The sequence below is a fragment of the Ranitomeya variabilis genome, chromosome 1 (genome assembly GCF_051348905.1).
Source record: "Ranitomeya variabilis isolate aRanVar5 chromosome 1, aRanVar5.hap1, whole genome shotgun sequence".
Lineage (NCBI taxonomy): Eukaryota > Metazoa > Chordata > Amphibia > Anura > Dendrobatidae > Ranitomeya > Ranitomeya variabilis.
The window spans coordinates 345,631,594-345,650,346 of record NC_135232.1 but is presented as its reverse complement, the minus strand read 5'-3'; the positions used below and the strand labels follow the sequence as shown (position 1 = coordinate 345,650,346).

The window sequence follows — 18,753 nt, the reverse complement described above, 5'->3', positions numbered from 1 at the left end:
GTGTGACCGTCAGTGAGCAGTCCCTCTAAGCACCGGCTGTGTGTGACCGTCAGTGAGCAGTCCCTCTAAGCACGTGCTGTGTGTGACCGTCAGTGAGCAGTCCCTCTAAGCACGTGCTGTGTGTGACCGTCAGTGAGCAGTCCCTCTAAGCACGTGCTGTGTGTGACCGTCAGTGAGCAGTCCCTCTAAGCACGTGCTGTGTGCGACCGTCAGTGAGCAGTCCCTCTAAGCACGTGCTGTGTGTGACCGTCAGTGAGCAGTCCCTCTAAGCATGTGCTGTGTGACTGTCAGTGAGCAGTCTCTCTAAGCACGTGCTGTGTGTGACCGTCAGTGAGCAGTCTCTCTAAGCACGTGCTGTGTGTGACCGTCAGTGAGCAGTCCCTCTAAGCACGTGCTGTGTGTGACCGTCAGTGAGCAGTCCCTCTAAGCACGTGCTGTGTGTGACCGTCAGTGAGCAGTCCCTCTAAGCACGTGCTGTGTGTGACCGTCAGTGAGCAGTCCCTCTAAGCACGTGCTGTGTGTGACCGTCAGTGAGCAGTCCCTCTCTAAGCACGTGCTGTGTGTGACCGTCAGTGAGCAGTCTCTCTAAGCACGTGCTGTGTGTGACCGTCAGTGAGCAGTCCCTCTAAGCACGTGCTGTGTGTGACCGTCAGTGAGCAGTCCCTCTAAGCACCGGCTGTGTGTGACCGTCAGTGAGCAGTCCCTCTAAGCACGTGCTGTGTGTGACCGTCAGTGAGCAGTCCCTCTAAGCACGTGCTGTGTGTGACCGTCAGTGAGCAGTCCCTCTAAGCACGTGCTGTGTGTGACCGTCAGTGAGCAGTCCCTCTAAGCACGTGCTGTGTGTGACCGTCAGTGAGCAGTCCCTCTAAGCACGTGCTGTGTGCGACCGTCAGTGAGCAGTCCCTCTAAGCACGTGCTGTGTGTGACCGTCAGTGAGCAGTCCCTCTAACCACGTGCTGTGTGTGACCGTCAGTGAGCAGTCCCTCTATACTGCGTGTATGACCGTCAGTGAGCAGTCCCTCTAAGCATGTGCTGTGTGCGACCGTCAGTGAGCAGTCCCTCTAAGCACGTGCTGTGTGTGACCGTCAGTGAGCAGTCCCTCTAAGCACGTGCTGTGTGCGACCGTCAGTGAGCAGTCCCTCTAAGCATGTGCTGTGTGCGACCGTCAGTGAGCAGTCCCTCTAAGCACGTGCTGTGTGCGACCGTCAGTGAGCAGTCCCTCTAAGCACGTGCTGTGTGTGACCGTCAGTGAGCAGTCCCTCTAAGCACGTGCTGTGTGTGACCGTCAGTGAGCAGTCCCTCTAAGCACGTGCTGTGTGTGACCGTCAGTGAGCAGTCCCTCTATACTGCGTGTATGACCGTCAGTGAGCAGTCCCTCTAAGCATGTGCTGTGTGCGACCGTCAGTGAGCAGTCCCTCTAAGCACGTGCTGTGTGTGACCGTCAGTGAGCAGTCCCTCCAAGCACGTGCTGTGTGTGACCGTCAGTGAGCAGTCCCTCTAAGCACGTGCTGTGTGTGACCGTCAGTGAGCAGTCCCTCTAAGCACGTGCTGTGTGTGACCGTCAGTGAGCAGTCCCTCTATACTGCGTGTATTACCGTCAGTGAGCAGTCCCTCTAAGCACGTGCTGTGTGACCGTCAGTGAGCAGTCCCTCTAAGCACGTGCTGTGTGTGACCGTCAGTGAGCAGTCCCTCTATACTGCGTGTATTACCGTCAGTGAGCAGTCCCTCTAAGCACGTGCTGTGTGTGACCGTCAGTGAGCAGTCCCTCTAAGCACGTGCTGTGTGTGACCGTCAGTGAGCAGTCCCTCTAAGCATGTGCTGTGTGTGACCGTCAGTGAGCAGTCCCTCTAAGCACGTGCTGTGTGTGACCGTCAGTGAGCAGTCCCTCTAAGCACGTGCTGTGTGTGACCGTCAGTGAGCAGTCCCTCTAAGCACGTGCTGTGTGTGACCGTCAGTGAGCAGTCCCTCTAAGCACGTGCTGTGTGTGACCGTCAGTGAGCAGTCCCTCTAAGCACGTGCTGTGTGCGACCGTCAGTGAGCAGTCCCTCTAAGCACGTGCTGTGTGCGACCGTCAGTGAGCAGTCCCTCTAAGCACGTGCTGTGTGCGACCGTCAGTGAGCAGTCCCTCTAAGCACGTGCTGTGTGCGACCGTCAGTGAGCAGTCCCTCTAAGCACGTGCTGTGTGCGACCGTCAGTGAGCAGTCCCTCTAAGCACGTGCTGTGTGCGACCGTCAGTGAGCAGTCCCTCTAAGCACGTGCTGTGTGTGACCGTCAGTGAGCAGTCCCTCTAAGCACGTGCTGTGTGTGACCGTCAGTGAGCAGTCCCTCTAAGCACGTGCTGTGTGCGACCGTCAGTGAGCAGTCCCTCTAAGCACGTGCTGTGTGCGACCGTCAGTGAGCAGTCCCTCTAAGCACGTGCTGTGTGCGACCGTCAGTGAGCAGTCCCTCTAAGCACGTGCTGTGTGCGACCGTCAGTGAGCAGTCCCTCTAAGCACGTGCTGTGTGCGACCGTCAGTGAGCAGTCCCTCTAAGCACGTGCTGTGTGACCGTCAGTGAGCAGTCCCTCTAAGCACCGGCTGTGTGTGACCGTCAGTGAGCAGTCCCTCTAAGCACGTGCTGTGTGCGACCGTCAGTGAGCAGTCCCTCTAAGCACGTGCTGTGTGCGACCGTCAGTGAGCAGTCCCTCTAAGCACGTGCTGTGTGTGACCGTCAGTGAGCAGTCCCTCTAAGCACGTGCTGTGTGTGACCGTCAGTGAGCAGTCCCTCTAAGCACGTGCTGTGTGCGACCGTCAGTGAGCAGTCCCTCTAAGCACGTGCTGTGTGCGACCGTCAGTGAGCAGTCCCTCTAAGCACGTGCTGTGTGTGACCGTCAGTGAGCAGTCCCTCTAAGCACGTGCTGTGTGTGACCGTCAGTGAGCAGTCCCTCTAAGCACGTGCTGTGTGCGACCGTCAGTGAGCAGTCCCTCTAAGCACGTGCTGTGTGCGACCGTCAGTGAGCAGTCCCTCTAAGCACGTGCTGTGTGTGACCGTCAGTGAGCAGTCCCTCTAAGCACGTGCTGTGTGTGACCGTCAGTGAGCAGTCCCTCTAAGCACGTGCTGTGTGCGACCGTCAGTGAGCAGTCCCTCTAAGCACGTGCTGTGTGCGACCGTCAGTGAGCAGTCCCTCTAAGCACGTGCTGTGTGTGACCGTCAGTGAGCAGTCCCTCTAAGCACGTGCTGTGTGTGACCGTCAGTGAGCAGTCCCTCTAAGCACGTGCTGTGTGCGACCGTCAGTGAGCAGTCCCTCTAAGCACGTGCTGTGTGCGACCGTCAGTGAGCAGTCCCTCTAAGCACGTGCTGTGTGTGACCGTCAGTGAGCAGTCCCTCTAAGCACGTGCTGTGTGTGACCGTCAGTGAGCAGTCCCTCTAAGCACGTGCTGTGTGCGACCGTCAGTGAGCAGTCCCTCTAAGCACGTGCTGTGTGCGACCGTCAGTGAGCAGTCCCTCTAAGCACGTGCTGTGTGTGACCGTCAGTGAGCAGTCCCTCTAAGCACGTGCTGTGTGTGACCGTCAGTGAGCAGTCCCTCTAAGCATGTGCTGTGTGTGACCGTCAGTGAGCAGTCCCTCTAAGCACACGCAGCAGCTCTGCAGCTCACTACACAACAGAGTTACCACGCTGTCTGTGACGTCACATGCCAAGCGTCCAATCAGAGCGCAGCTGTACGGTAGGTTCGCCCATCACCAGCACAGGGGCGTGTGTGTGCGCGGAGCCGGCTGCGCTATGTACAGCAATCTCAGCGGAATCACAGGCCAGCAGGAGGAGGGGAACCGCAGCTGCTGCAGCTCAGCTTAGGAGGCTTGTCAGGGACTAGTCATCATCCCTCTAGTAAGTTCTGTGCTGCCCATTATGTGCCAGCTCTCAGCTCTGCAGCCATGAAGAGGAGGACAGATAAGAGCCCTGGGGAAACCAGCAGGAGCAACTTGGGATGGCGGAAGAAACCCCGAGATGAGCTGTGGGAAGAGGATGGCGACACGGACGATGACATCTACATTAATGTGACAGGTAGGAGCTGCCGGCCATACAGGGAGCTGCCTGCACTGACCGCTCATACCACTAACCGTTCTGTGTGATGTCATCTGCATCGCACATGAAGACCAAACGCAACCAATCAGGACGGGGCTCTCTCTTACTATGCAGCTCTGAAAACAGAGCCAGGATCTGATTGGTTGCTATGAGCTGCTCTTTATCTTGCGCTAGTTTTGGGGAATCTCTTTAGTCAACTGATGCATTGACTGTACGAAAGCCACACTCTGCCCCTATGGGGGTCTGTATATATAGTGGCGGTATCGGGGGTCACCCCCAGCCCCCTCATAGGATGGAATGTATACACGCACGCGCGTGTGTGTATGGCCGGCCTCACACTAGCGAGTTTTACGGACGTATGAGCACATAAACTACGTCTGTAAAAATACGCATTACACACGGCCCAATGATTCCCTATGTCTCAGCTCCTATCTGCCGTATATTACGCATCCGTATTATACGGTCTTGTACGGCCGTAGAAAATCACAGCATGCTGCGTTTGTCACCGTATTGCGCAAAAAAATCGCCAATTAAAGTCGATAGGTACCGTCACACTTAGCAACTTTGCAAAGAGAACGACAACAATCCGTGACGTTGCAGTGTCCTGGATAGCGATCTCGTTGTGTTTGACACGCAGCAGCGATCTGGATCCCGCTGTGATATCGCTGGTCGGAGCTAGAAGTCCAGAACTTTATTTCGTCGCCAGGTCGGCGTGTATCGTCGTGTTTGACATCAAAAGCAACGACGCCAGCAACGAGCATAGGGGGCATCGCAGTGTCTCCTTCTAGCCAGTTGGTACACTCCGGCTGTTTGACATGGAGCTAACAACCAGCGAGAACGAGAAGTGAGTCGCCGTTACGTCACTGGATCGCTCCTGCATCGTTCTGGAGTTGCTGTGTTTGACGTCTCTACAGCGACCTAAACAGCGACGCTCCAGCGATCTAGTTTAGGTCGGCTCGTTGTCTATATCGCCGCAGCATCGCTGAGTGTGACGGTACCTTATGGGGGCGAGAAAAATACGGATTACAGATGGACCTGCAGTGTGACTTGCGAGAAATACGCAGCGGTGTTAGAGAAAAGCCGGTAATTCAATTGCCGGCTTTTCATTTCTCCTACCCAAACCCGACAGGATATGAGACATGGTTTACATACAGTAAACCATCTCATATCCCCCTTTTTTTTGCATATTCCACACTACTAATGTTAGTAGTGTGTATGTGCAAAATTTGGCCGCTGTAGCTGCTAAAATAAAGGGTTAAATGGCGGAAAATTTTGGCGTGGGCTCCCGCGCAATTTTCTCCGCCAGAGTGGTAAAGCCAGTGACTGAGGGCAGATATTAATAGCCTAGAGAGGGTCCATGGTTATTGGCCCCCCCTGGCTACAAACATCTGCCCCCAGCCACCCCAGAAAAGGCACATCTGGAAGATGCGCCTATTCTGGCACTTGGCCACTCTCTTCCCACTCCCGTGTAGCAGTGGGATATGGGGTAATGAAGGGTTAATGCCACCTTGCTATTGTGAGGTGACATTAAGCCAGATTAATAATGGAGAGGCGTCAATTATGACACCTATCCATTATTAATCCAATAGTACTAAATGGTTAATAAAACACACACACATTATTACAAAGTATTTTAATGAAATAAAGACACAGGTTGTTGTAATATTTTATTAGACTCTTAATCCACCTGAAGACCATCGTCCTGAAACAAAGTTAAAAAAACAAACAACAATATTCCATACCTTCCGTCGTTATGTCCCACGATGTAAATCCATCTGAAGGGGTTAAATCATTTTACAGCCAGGAGCTGTGCTAATGCACTCGCTCCTGCCTGTAAAACCCCCGGGTACTGAATGGAAAGCTGGGTGACCTGTAGTTACCTTGAGTTGTGGTGAGGCGCCCTCTGCTGGATGTAGGCTTGATAAAGGCTCAGATTGAGCTGAAACGTCGCCCGGCTATGTGGGTCGATTAAACCTACCACATGTTTCACTTGAACAATGGAGTGCTGCCTCTTTTTTGAGTCTCTGTGAATCTGGTGCAGTCGTTGGACTGTTTGCCTGGGGCCTTGCACCCGAAGATAAGTACAAGTGTAGTGCTGTTCCTTTTACTTTTTACTATATATATATATATATATATATGTATATATATATATATATATATATATATATATATATATATATATATATATATATGTATATATATATATATATATGTATATATATATATATATATATATATATATATATATATATATATATATATATATATTATTATATATATATATATATATTATTATATATATATATATATATATATTATTATATTCTTAATAAATTTATCTTCAGGATGCAAAAACGTATAATTAACCCTCGGAGCTTTTTTCATTTTTCGCTTCCCTGAGCCACAACTTTTTTTTTATTTTTTTGCGGGATGAGTTGAACTTTTGAACGATACCATTGGATTTCCCATGTCATGTAACAGAAAACGGGAAGAAAATTCCAAGTGCGATGAAATTTTTTTAAAAAGTGCAATCCCACACTTGTTTTTGTGTGGCTTTTTTGCTAGGTTCACTAAATGCTAAAACTGACCTGCTATTATGATTCTCTCGGTCATAACGAGTTCATAGACACCGAACATGTCTAGGTTCTCTTTTATCTAAGTAGAAAAAAAAAATTCCAAACTTTGCTTAAAAAAAAAAAAAAAAAAAAATAGCACAATTTTTCCAATACCCGTAGCGTCTCCATTTTTCGTGATCTTGGGTCGGGTGAGGCTTATTTTTTGCGTGCAGAGCTGACGTTTTTAAGTATACCATGTTTCTGCAGATACATTCTTATATGTGCCTTTTCTGGGCAGCTGTCGGCTGCTATTTTTAGGCTGGGGGGGCCTATATCAATGGCCCCTTACCAGTCTGAGAATAGCTGCCCCCATCTGTGAGCTTTAGCAAGGCTGGATGTAAAAAATGGGGGGGACCCCACTCCATTTTTTTTTTAAATAAAAAAGCGTGGCGACCCCTCTATTTTTAATAACCAACCTTACAGAAGCTGACAGCTGAGGGTTGCAGCCCCCAGCTGTGAGTTTTGTCTGGTTGATTAAGAAAACGGGGAATCCACGTTGAGTTTGTCATTCATTTATTTGCTTAGATAGCAGCCGGCGGCTGGGGAATACCCCGATCATCCGCACCTACTGTCACTGTTATTAGCGGCAGCAGGTGTCGGATGATAGGGGTAAGAGTCCCAAAAGCCCCCACCTGCTGTTGTTCAGACTTTAATATAACGGACAGCCGGCTTCAGCACCAGCCTCCGTGGAATAGCGCTTACTGTAGCGCTTCTTCCCCGGCGGCCGTCCGTGTGGTACTGATGCGGTTGCCACATGTAGTACACATATGGACACAGATATCTCTGGCATCGGTTTTTCCAGCACCAGAAATATCATGACGTGTGAAACCGGCCTAAGGGACCTTTTTTTTTAACGCTTAGGAAACTTTTGCAGTTTTTTTTTTTTTTTGTTATTCTAATTTACTGAGATATTGACTTTTGGGTCTTCGTTGGCTGTAAGCCATAATCATCAACATTAACAGAAATAAACACTTGAAAGAGATCATTCTGTTTGTAATGACTCTATATAATATGAGTCTCACTTTTTGTATTGAAGAACTGAAAATTACTTTTTGATTCTAATTTTGTGAGAAACACCTGACAGGAAAGGAATATGGTTGCTTATTATTTTAATTCTTTTACTGGAGACAATAGCTTCAGTGGATTGGGCCTTGCGTTGAGTATAGCTGGTTTGGTTGAATTCAGATTCATTAAGGACTTTATTCTGGGGGGTGTTTATTGTTTAAAAAAAAAAAAAGAAATCACAATGGGGTTAGTAATGGGGACGTCGTATAGACACCTCTCCATTACTAACCTCTGGGCTTGATGTCACCTGACAACACAAAGGTGACATCAACCCCAATATTATCACCCTACTTTCCACCGCACCAGGGCAAGGGGGAAAAGCGAGGCTAAGTGCCAGAATTGGCACATCTTATAGATGCGCCTTTTCTGGGGTGGCTGAGAGCTGATGTTCTTAGTCTTGCAGGGAGTCCATATCCATGGCTTTTCCTAGGTTATTAATGTCAGCACACAGCTGTCTGCCTAGCTTTTGCTGGTTTATATTTAGGGGGACCATGCCTCATTTTTTTTTTCAGGGTCTCTCATTTTAATAAACTGTAAAGGCTATGTATACAGCTGTGAGCTGATGAGTAGCCTCGGAATTTTCATGTGTATTAGCCCTTCCCGGGCTATGAACATCTGCCCCAAGCTGTCAGCTTTCCTTCTGCTGGTTAATAAAATGTCAGGGCAGCCCACTCCCATTTTTTTCAGATATTTATTAAATACATGCACAGTAAGATGCACTGTACTAATTATATATGTGGAAGAAGAAGGCTAGCACTCGACTTCTGTGGAGGTGACGGTGCTAGTGATTGGAGCCAGTAGTCCCATCGATAATAAAATATATATTCACTGCACTCGTACAGGATAAGGTTTGCTTCAAGTGAATAATTTATTGGTGAAAAGTGAGGCGACAGAAAAAATTGTCGCCTCGCTTTTCACCAATAAATTATTCACTTGAAGCAAACCTCATCCTGTACGAGTGCAGTGAATATATATTTTATTTTATTAATTATATATGTCACTGACCTCTTTATATCTATGTGGATATGTTCTATTTTGACCTGTCATGCTGTGAATTTACTGAATGCGGCTGCTGAAATGTTGGTTTTCAAGGTCATGGGTGTGTAAAAATGGGAATGCATTCACATGGTCCAAGTGCTGAGGTGTGTGGGTTTTTTTTTTATTGGATTGCACATGTCCATTTTCCTCGCAGAGGAGTATGAGCCCTTATAGATTGGAGAGGAAGAGAAGCAGGAAACCTAATACCATTATAGAGAACTTTTGTCCCATTTCCTCTGAAGGGAACATTAACAGCTAGACAGTGAGGTATCGGTGGAAAGTTATGAATATTGGAGTTTGTGCTGACCTCATATTTGAGATACAGATTTCTGGCATTGTTGCAAGTGTATGCCCGTGACAGACTCACTCACATCGCCGTGGGTTCACTAGAATACCTCCAATTTAGTAACCACCTGATAGATGGTGTGTACTGGGTCATATTTGGTATCTGTGTAAAGATAAAAATATGACTGCAATGTTTAGCACCTGCAACACTCAGAAGAAAAAATATTGTGTTTGTAAATCTAATAATTTTCTGAAACTGAAGCCACATCTCATTTCCAACCCGGTTAGGAGTCAAGGGGAGATGTGTGGGTGTATCTTAGGAGCTAATAACAGGCAAATGTCAAATTTTGGACGTGGGTGCTGTCGGTTTTCTACTACTATGATGACAGATGTAGTAACTTTCTTTTTTTTAAATGTAATTGTATTGTGTCCCCTTTTTATAAAAAAAGCAAATATATACATAAGATTTTATGATTACTGACTATCTTTCTGGATTAAATATAAAATGTAAAAGTTATATTCCTTTTGTTCTGTTCTGTAAACCACACTCCTGAAAGCCATACACTACCAGAAAAGTAGTTCTTTGGATGTCGTGGAAATAGCAGTGACCATGGATGGGTGTATGTATGTATGTGTGTGTGTATATATATTCCATGCGTTGGAATCAGAGGTGTATATTCCATATGCTCACTGTTAGTTCTCCAATAACCGGCCTTAGTTATAGCAACCTCATTTGTTAATCATTGGTCAATCGTGTAATTGTCCTGACAATATGGTGCAGCAGAGGGCTGTTTGTGACAAAAAAAGATAACAGCAGGGTGGTTCAGCATGACTCCCCAGGCTGTGATCCTTGACAGGATGCATCCCTGTCTGACGCCTCGCTCTCCTTTGAACCTTGTTGTGATCTGTTCAGACTGTTGCTTCTTATTCAATGTAAAGATTTCTAATGAGGCTGATCAGGTGGTTCGGCACATTCATAGCCATATCCATGTTCATCTTTGGTTATTGTTGCCAGAATAATAGACCCAACTTTTGTGTGACTAGAAATGTCCAAATTTAGTCCATCTTAATTACCGTATATACTCGAGTATAAGCTGAGATTTTCAGCCTATTTTTTTTAGGCTGAAAGTGCCCCTCTCGGCTTATATTCGAGTCATTATCGGTGGGGGAGGGGTAGCGGCAGCTGGCACATACTCACCTGCTCCCGGAGCGTCTCTGCATGTCCCTGCTTCTCCGGCGCCCGCAGCTCTTCCTGTGTTCAGCGGTCACGTGTTACTGCTCATTAAAGTAATGAATATAGACTTGACTCCACTCCCATAGGGGTGGAGCCACATATTCATTACTTTAATGAGCGGTACGAGTGACCGCTGAACAGAGGAACAAGCTGCCGGCGCCATCGCATTGGAGAAACAGGGACCACGCCGGGAGGGTGAGTATAACTGGGGGAGGTGAGCACTGCGATATTCACCTGTCCCCGTTCCACCGCCGGGCTCCGTCTTTCGCGTCCTCTGGCTGTGACGTTCAGGTCAGAGGGCGTGAAGACGTGTTTAGTGTGCGCGCTGCCCTCTGCCTGAACAGTCACTGCAGAGAGAAGGAAGACAGAGTGGCACGCGGTGGTAGAACGGTGACAGGTGAATATCGCAAGTGCCGGTGTCCCCGCCTGCTCAGGACAAGAGCTGAGTATGTCATAATTTTTTTTTTTTTAATCGCAGCAGCAGCATATGGGGCAAATGTTTCTATGGAGCATCTTATGGGGCCATAATCAACCTTAATGCAGCATTATATAAGGCAAATGTTTCTATGCAGCATCATATGGCGCACATTTTCTATGTCCTAGTTGTGGACAACCCCTTTTTAAGGCTGATTAATGGTTTGCACCTTGTGGTGAACCCTCTGTAGCTACTATCATGAAGTCTTCCCTTTATGGCAGACTTGGATACCAAAACACCTACTTCCTGGACAGTGTTCTTCACTTGGGTGGATGTTGTGAAGGGGTTTTTCTTCACCATGAAAAGGATTCTGCAATCATCCACCCCTGTTGCCTTTTTGAGTTCTCAAACTCACCAGTGCAATTTTTTTTTTTTGCAGAATGTATCAAACTGCTGATTTGGCCACTCCTAACATTTCTGCCATCTCTGATGAATTTCTTCTTTTTTCAGCCTAATAATGGTCTGTTTCTCTTCCATTTAGAGCTCCTTTGGCTGCACATTGTGGTTTCATAGCAACAGCTTCCAAATGCAAATGCCACACCTGGAATCGGCTCCAGACCTTTTACCTGCTTTATTGATAATGGATTTATGAGGGAATATCCCATGCAGCCTACTAAAGAGCTTTTCATATAATTGTCTAATTACTTTTTGGCTCCTTTTAAAAAGAGGCAGTTGCATATTATAGAGCTGTAATTCTTAAACCCTTACTCCCGTTAGAGTGTAAATACGCTCAAATTAAAGCAAAGAGTCTGCACTTTAAGCCCATATTGATTATATAATTGCGGATATAAATGTGGAATATCTTCTGGTTAACAGCTAAAATGCCAAAACATGTGTCACTGTCCAAATATTTCTGAACCTGTGTGTGCGAGTATATGTATATGAGTGTTTGCAGCGTTATGACTGTGTATGAGTTGTAACGCTGCAAACTCCATTTTCACAGTCAGAACAGATGCTGGCTGTTGTTAATAACATGGTTTGTCACTTATACAATGAAGACCGGGACAAGGGTCCTTTGTTCTAAAGCCGAAAAGCATTAGTGCGCATTCTCCGGAAGTACTATGTCCCTGAAGTCTTTTGCTGTGTTCCGGGATGTAGATTACCGATGCATGCGTACTAATGCTTTTCGGCTTTGCCCGCAGTTGGGCAAAGCATACTGCGCACGCGCAGGATGCCATTTGAAGGCGCACGTGCGGGACCTGTACGCGAACCACTCTATTCACAGAACGGAATGCATACAGCACGCCAATTTGGAATGGAGAGAGGGGCCAGAACCAACGCCCATCGGACCGGACCGAGGATATTTCCATACAGCGTGGGAGCAATATAAAAGGTTCTTATGGGGGAATTATAGGGAGTCGGGGGGTTTCACAAGTAGTTGGGGAATGTATAGCTCACATTCTATTAGATTATATTTTTAGTTGATAGGCAAAAAAACTGGTGACAGGTTCCCTTTAATGATGGATTAATGACAGAGAAGACCATGCAGCCCATTAACGAGATTTTGCGAATTCTCCAATTACTTTTGATCCCTTTTAACAAGAGGCAACTATATATTAATACCGTATATCCAGCCTAAAAAGTGCTGCTCTAATCGAATAACGGTCAAACCTGGTGACCGTTTCGCTTTAAGATGTCTGTATGTATTTTGTGTGAACATGCCTCGTCCATCTATATGGTGTCTAATAGTGTCCCATCAGATGGCGCATAGACGGGGGTGCTCTCACCTAGAGGAATTGTGGGCAGTGGTAGTCTGCTTGGGTCTGGTTTTCTCTTGTTTTGGCCATTATACCTGCCTATTAGCTATGTGTAGTGTACACACATTACTGCTTACAGCCTTTCTGCCACTAAGTGGCGCTATCACCATGAAGAGATTGACAGTGTGATTTCCCAAACAGGGACAGAAATGTGAGACTGTAGAATCCTGTAATAAGTCCTCCCGCACAGGAATTTCCATTGTGAGATAAAAAACATTCTGATAACAAAGCTAAAGCCTAGAAATGCACAGCTGCTGTGTGGTGTCATATTGTATCTTTCTGCTGTGTAGTTAACCCCTACCTGGGCCATTGACAGTTTTTGCGTTTGTTTTTTGCTCCCCTTCTTCCCAGAGCTATAACTTTGTTATTTTTCCGTCAATATGGCCATGTGAGGGCTTGTTTCTTGCAGGGAAGTGCTGGGAGGGAAGTGCAATTCCAAAACTATGTTTTGTTGGTTAAAAAAAAATTGGGGTCAGTTTGTGGGGTTTATGCTTTGCTGACAATTTGAGGGCTCTGCAAGTGGTGTGAGTTAGGCCCCTTTCACACATCAGTTTTTTGCCATGAGTAGAAATCCATCGAATTTTGAAAAAAAAAAAACGGATCCGGCGACTGATGCTACCAGATCCGTTTTTTTCTCATAGATTTGTATTAGCGATGGATTGTGACGGATGGCCTCACATTTCATCCGTCGTTCGCCGGATCCGTAAAAAATTGATTGTCCGGCGGCTGGAGACAAAAGACAAAGTAAAGTTTTTTGTGTCCCTGAAAAAACGGACAGCGACGTCTGTCATCGTTTGCTAGAATGGAAGCCTATGGGCACAGGATCCGTCAAATGACAGAATCCAGAGACGGATTCCGTTTTTCTCAGGACGTCCCTCCTGACAGCACCACCAGGAGGTTGTCCTTCATATCCTTGATAGTGACAGGAACACAGAAGAGGTTAAATGGTCCCCCCCCACCTCCACCAGTGTTTTTCCTGTCCCTATCAGGGACAGACGTAGGAAGAGGAGCACAGGCGTGCAAAGATGAAGTTTACCTGGGCTCCAGCTCCTGCAGCGGGGTTGGGGCAGAGGGCGAGATGGTATGCCCTCAATACCGCTGATACCGCGAGAGGTCCCTCAGCGGTCGGTAGAGCGGGTGCTCCCGAATTCAGCCACATTCTCTCCAAGGACACTGGGCTGCAGCTGCTGCGCGGTGCCCTATGGGCGGGCGTCCGCGATGCTTGTTCCAGCGATGCAGCGCCACTGCAGGTGGCTGGGAAGATGCCGCTCACCAAGTCGGCGCCATGACACTGGCTAGTGTCCCTCCAGTGCGGCGCCATGACACCGGAAGTCGCGTGGTGACGACCTCCGGGGACGGCACTGAATGGGCCGGCTGGCGTTCCAGGAGGGGGCACGGCTTATATGCAAAGATCCAATATCCAGGGTGCGTTCCACGGGGTGCATGTGCTGTCAGAACCAACAGCAGGATCCAAAAGAGCAGCAGCTGTGATCGAAAGGAGGACGATTCAGATGTCTTGAAGCCGGGTAAGACAGACTATTTAAGACCGACAGCTGACAGCACACACACTGACCCAGTAAGATGGAGAGTGCTAGCCGTCCTGACGTCCAGTCCAAATCTCTCTTGGACCACTTGAGTGAGCTACGATAGCATCTTCCAAGGCAGTCTATACACAGCTATAGGACCTTACTTTTCCGTATTTTCTAGGATGAGGAAATAACTAAGTGCTCCACAACAGCGGTCAAGAGAAGATCTAATAAGTGCCCATTATGCGCCGCGAGACTTCCAGATACATACGAAAAAAAGCTGTGCGAGTCATGCATCGCCAAGCTGCTCAAACAAGAGCAATCATCCTTATTGGATGATTAACGCACCATGATCAGAAAAGAGGTTCAGGCCACTATAGCTACTACTGAACCGCCCCAGGCTCCCTCGCCTAAGAGACCCAGATGGAACATGGATCCAAGCTCCGAGGAAGGAGAAGTATCGGGCTACTCTGATCTAGACTCAGCGGAAGGCGAAGCTTCCTCTGTACTTCTTTCCGGTGATCAGAAGAGATATTTATTTTCTTCCGAAGACACGGACACCCTGTTACAGGCAGTCTGAAACACCATGAAAGTGTAAGAAGCCACGGAGCCAATGACAGTCCAGGACGAAATGTTCTGAGGACTAAGGGCTCGAAGAGATAGGGTCTTCCCCATGAATAATCACATATCAGCCATGATATTAGAGGAATGGGAAGATATGGGGAAAAAACTTATAGTCCCAAAAGACTTTAAATTCCGACTTCCCTTTAATCCTGAGGATACTAACATGTGGGAAATGGTTTCGAAAATTGACATACCAGTAGCCAGAGTGTCAAAGAAGACAGCCATCCCATTCAAAGATTCCTCAGGCCTTAAGGACCCGATGGTCAGAAGAGTGGAGGATCTCCTTAAAAAATCATGGGAAGCTTCAGCAGCAATTATTAAGGCTAATGTAGCGGCGACCTCAGTAGCAAGGTCAATGTGTATGTGGGTTGAAGAGTTGGAAACCCAAATAAAAAATAAAACTCCCCGAGAGAAAATTTTAAGATCCTTACCACTGCTGAAGATAGCAACTGATTTCATGGCAGATGCCTCGGCGGAGTCAGTCTGCTTTGCAGCCAGGGGCAATGCATTGTCTAATGCTGCAAGGCATGCTGTATGGTTAAGGTCATGGTCAGGAGACACTCAATCCAAAAATAAACTTTGCTCAATCCCATTTTCTGGTCTCCATGTGTTTGGCCCAGTATTGGATGATTTACTGGACAAAGCATCTAATAAGAAGGGCTTCCCAGAACAGAAACAAAACAAAACGTCAGTGTTCCGGAGGCCCCGATTCAATCCAAGGCAGGAAGGCCTGGAAGGTGGAGCTACTCTAAATGAGGCAGGGGTAGAGGCTCCTTTCGTGTCCAAGGTACCGGGTCAGGTAAACAATGACAGCAGACGCATTGGAGAAAGACTTCAATGGTTCATGGAAGGATGGCAGGGTATTACCCAAAACCGTTGGATACTCCAAACAGTCTCTCAAGGGTACAAAATAAAATTTACTCAAATACTCCCCAGAAGATATTGTCTGACCCGCAGCCAATCTCCAGAGGTCCATCAAAGACTTTTAGAAGACATACTAGAACTCATACAAATAGAAGCCATAGTTCCGGTACCCCTGTCGGAACAACTCCATAGCCACTATTCCAGTCTCTTTTCTATAAAAAAAGCCAGGAGGCGAGTACCGGACCATAATAAACTTAAAACCACTGAATCAGTGGGTCCTTTACAAACGCTTCAAAATGGAGACCATCAGATCCGTCATACCATTAATAAAGAAAGATTCAGTAATGTGTACAATGGATCTCAAAAGTGCATATTATCATGTGCCCATTCATCCCTTACACCAGAAATACCTCAGGTTCGCTATAAAAGACAGAGGGAAAATTCTTCATTTCCAATTTCAGTGTCTGCCATTCGGACTCTTATCAGTGCAGAGAATCTTTACAAAACTCATGGCAGAGGCAATGGCCTTCCTATGGACAAAAAATATCCTTATAGTGCCGTACTTGGACGACCTGTTGTTGGTGGCAGACTCTCGACAGCAGATGGAACAGTGTCTAAAAGACACTATGTCGCTTCTGGAAACCCTGGGATGGGTAATAAATCTAAAAAAGTCGAGTCTAGAAGCAGAAAAGAGGAAAACCTTCTTGGGTGTCATTCTGGACTCAGAGAAAGAGTTTTCATTTCTTCCAGCTCACAAACAGCTAGCCGTCTCACGAGAAGCTCAGATGTTGGGAAAAAGACAGTACACCACTATCAGGAAGGCCATGAGACTACTGGGCCTGATGACCTCATGCATTCCGTGCGTCCAGTGGAGCCAGTTCCACTCAAGGGGATTACAACGAGACATACTTGCCAGATGGGACGGAAAACAGACGTAATTGGACGACAAAATATCCTTAACCATAGAAGGAAGACGCTCCCTGTCCTGGTGGATCAACATCTCAAATCTGCAGCAGGGCAAACCCTGGCGAGTGTCTCCATGCGTAAATATAACTATGGACGCAAGTCTCAGCGGCTGGGGAGCTCATATAGAAGGTTGTTCTCTTCAGGGAACATGGCCCTCATGGATAAGTGACAGCTCCTCAAACTTCAGAGAACTCAGAGCAGTTTGGGAAGCACTGAGCAGATCTCAGCAACAGCTCAACGACCTTCACGTCAGAATATTCTCCGACAATTCAACTACAGTCTCTTTCATCCTACATCAACATCATCTTCATGACCTAACAAACATAATATTCTCTTGGGCAGAACTCAATATAAGATCCCTAACGGCGGTACATTTGAAGGTTGAAAGAAACCAAGTAGCAGATTTTCTCAGCAGGAAGAAAATCCAACCCACAGAGTGGGCCTTAAATCAAGAACTCTTTCTACATCTTACCGACATCTGGGGCTTCCCAGAGATAGATTTATTCGCTTCAAGGATAAATTCAAAAACAAGACGCTTCTTTTCACTAAATCCAGGAGACAACCTGACAGCAGTGGACGCCTTAGCCCAGGATTGGGATATGGAACAGGCTTATGCCTTCCCTCCACTGCCCTTAATTCCGAGAGTTCTACAGAAGATTCAGGAGAGTCTGACGACGGTTATTCTAATAGCGCCATACTGGCCCAGGAGAAGCTGGTTTCCAGTACTAAAGCAGATGGTGGTGGAAGATCCAATCCTTCTACCACTACAACAAAATCTCCTGACACAGGGCCCTCTTGTTCATCACAATCTAGAATTCCTACAGCTTTCAGCCTGGATCCTGAGAAGGAAATACTATAATTGAGAGGCCTCTCGGAATCAGTCATATCTACCTTACAAAAGAGTAGGAAGCCAGTCTCTTCAGCCATATATCTTAAAGTCTGGAAAAAATTCTGCTCATATTGTACAGGCCCAATTTCCCTTAAATAGGAACCTGATATTCCTCAAATCTTAGATTTTCTTCAGGCTGGCTTTGACAAGGGTCTAAAGCCTGGGACCCTAAAAGTACAAATCTCGGCTCTGAGCTCCTTCTTTGATTACACGCTGGCAGGACACCTTTGGGTGGTAAGGTTTATTAGAGCCACTCAACATATTAGACCTACAATACGTAGCTCCGTCCCTCCTTGGGACCTAAATTTAGTCCTGAATAATTTACGGGAACATCCTTACGAACCCCTAGATCAAGCAGATCTCAGATCGGTAACACTTAAAACAGTGTTTCTGGTGGCAATAACCTCAGCCAGACGTATAGGGGAAATTCAAGCCCTTTCCATAAAAGACCCATATCTAAGGATACAGGACGACTGTATCATTCTTAAGCTAGATCCGGCCTTCCTTCCAAAGGTAGTAACTGACTTACATAGGAGCCAGGAAATAATACTGCCCACCTTCTGTCAGGACTATAAAAACGAGAAAGAACGTGCACTCCATTCTCTGGATGTTAAAAGAACAGTCCTACAATACCTGAAACTCACAGAAGGCTGGAGACTAGATTCAAATCTCTTCCTCCAGATGGCAGGGAAATATGAAGGAAGGCATCAAAAGCCCCCTTAGCTAGGTGGATAAAACTAGCCATTTCCACAGCATACTCCTCGGCAGGAAAAATTCCGCCGGAAGGCCTTAAGGCCCACTCGCTGAGACCAGTCTCGGCTTCTTGGGCAGAGAGTGCAGGGGCTTCCATGGATCAAATTTGCAGGGCCATGACTTGGTCCAAAATAGATACTTTCTGTAGACATTACAAACTGGACGTTCTGTCAAACCAACAGACGGCCTTTGGGAGGAAAGTCCTCCAAGCCTTAATCCCGCCCTAATAGTCCTTATTTGGTACTTCTCCTGGTGGTGCTGTCAGGATGGACGTCCTGGGAAAGTAGGAATTAGTCCTACCGGTAATGTAATTTCCAGGAGTCCATCCTGACAGCACCCCTTATATTCCCTCCCGTATATTTCCTATCTAATGTGGTGTAAAACATTTGTAATGGAAATTTAATAAAATGGTGTTGCATCCATCCTGGTGTGGTACTTGGAAAAGACACTATGGGGAGGGGCTATTTAACCTCTTCTGTGTTCCTGTCCCTATCAAGGATATGAAGGACAACCTCCTAGTGGTGCTGTCAGGATGGACTCCTGGAAATTACATCACCGGTAGGACTAATTCCTACTTTTTTTTAACTGAGCATGCTCCG

General features: G+C 47.1%; 1 protein-coding gene across 7 annotated transcripts in view; it reads left to right on the top strand.

The window, feature by feature from the left end:
- Nucleotides 1-3,676: 3,676 nt before the first annotated feature.
- Nucleotides 3,677-18,753, top strand: part of CDC14B (cell division cycle 14B) — a 107,623-nt gene continuing 92,546 nt past the window's right edge. For 4 of the 7 annotated variants that reach the window (XM_077299738.1, XM_077299719.1, XM_077299728.1 and 1 more), the window contains exon 1: nucleotides 3,677-4,042. In XM_077299738.1, coding sequence (XP_077155853.1) covers nucleotides 3,913-4,042 — 130 coding nt within the window. In that variant the 5' untranslated portion in view covers nucleotides 3,677-3,912. The remainder of the gene's footprint in view (nucleotides 4,043-18,753) is intronic. The other 3 variants (XM_077299732.1, XM_077299726.1, XM_077299723.1) reach the window with 2 other exon arrangements.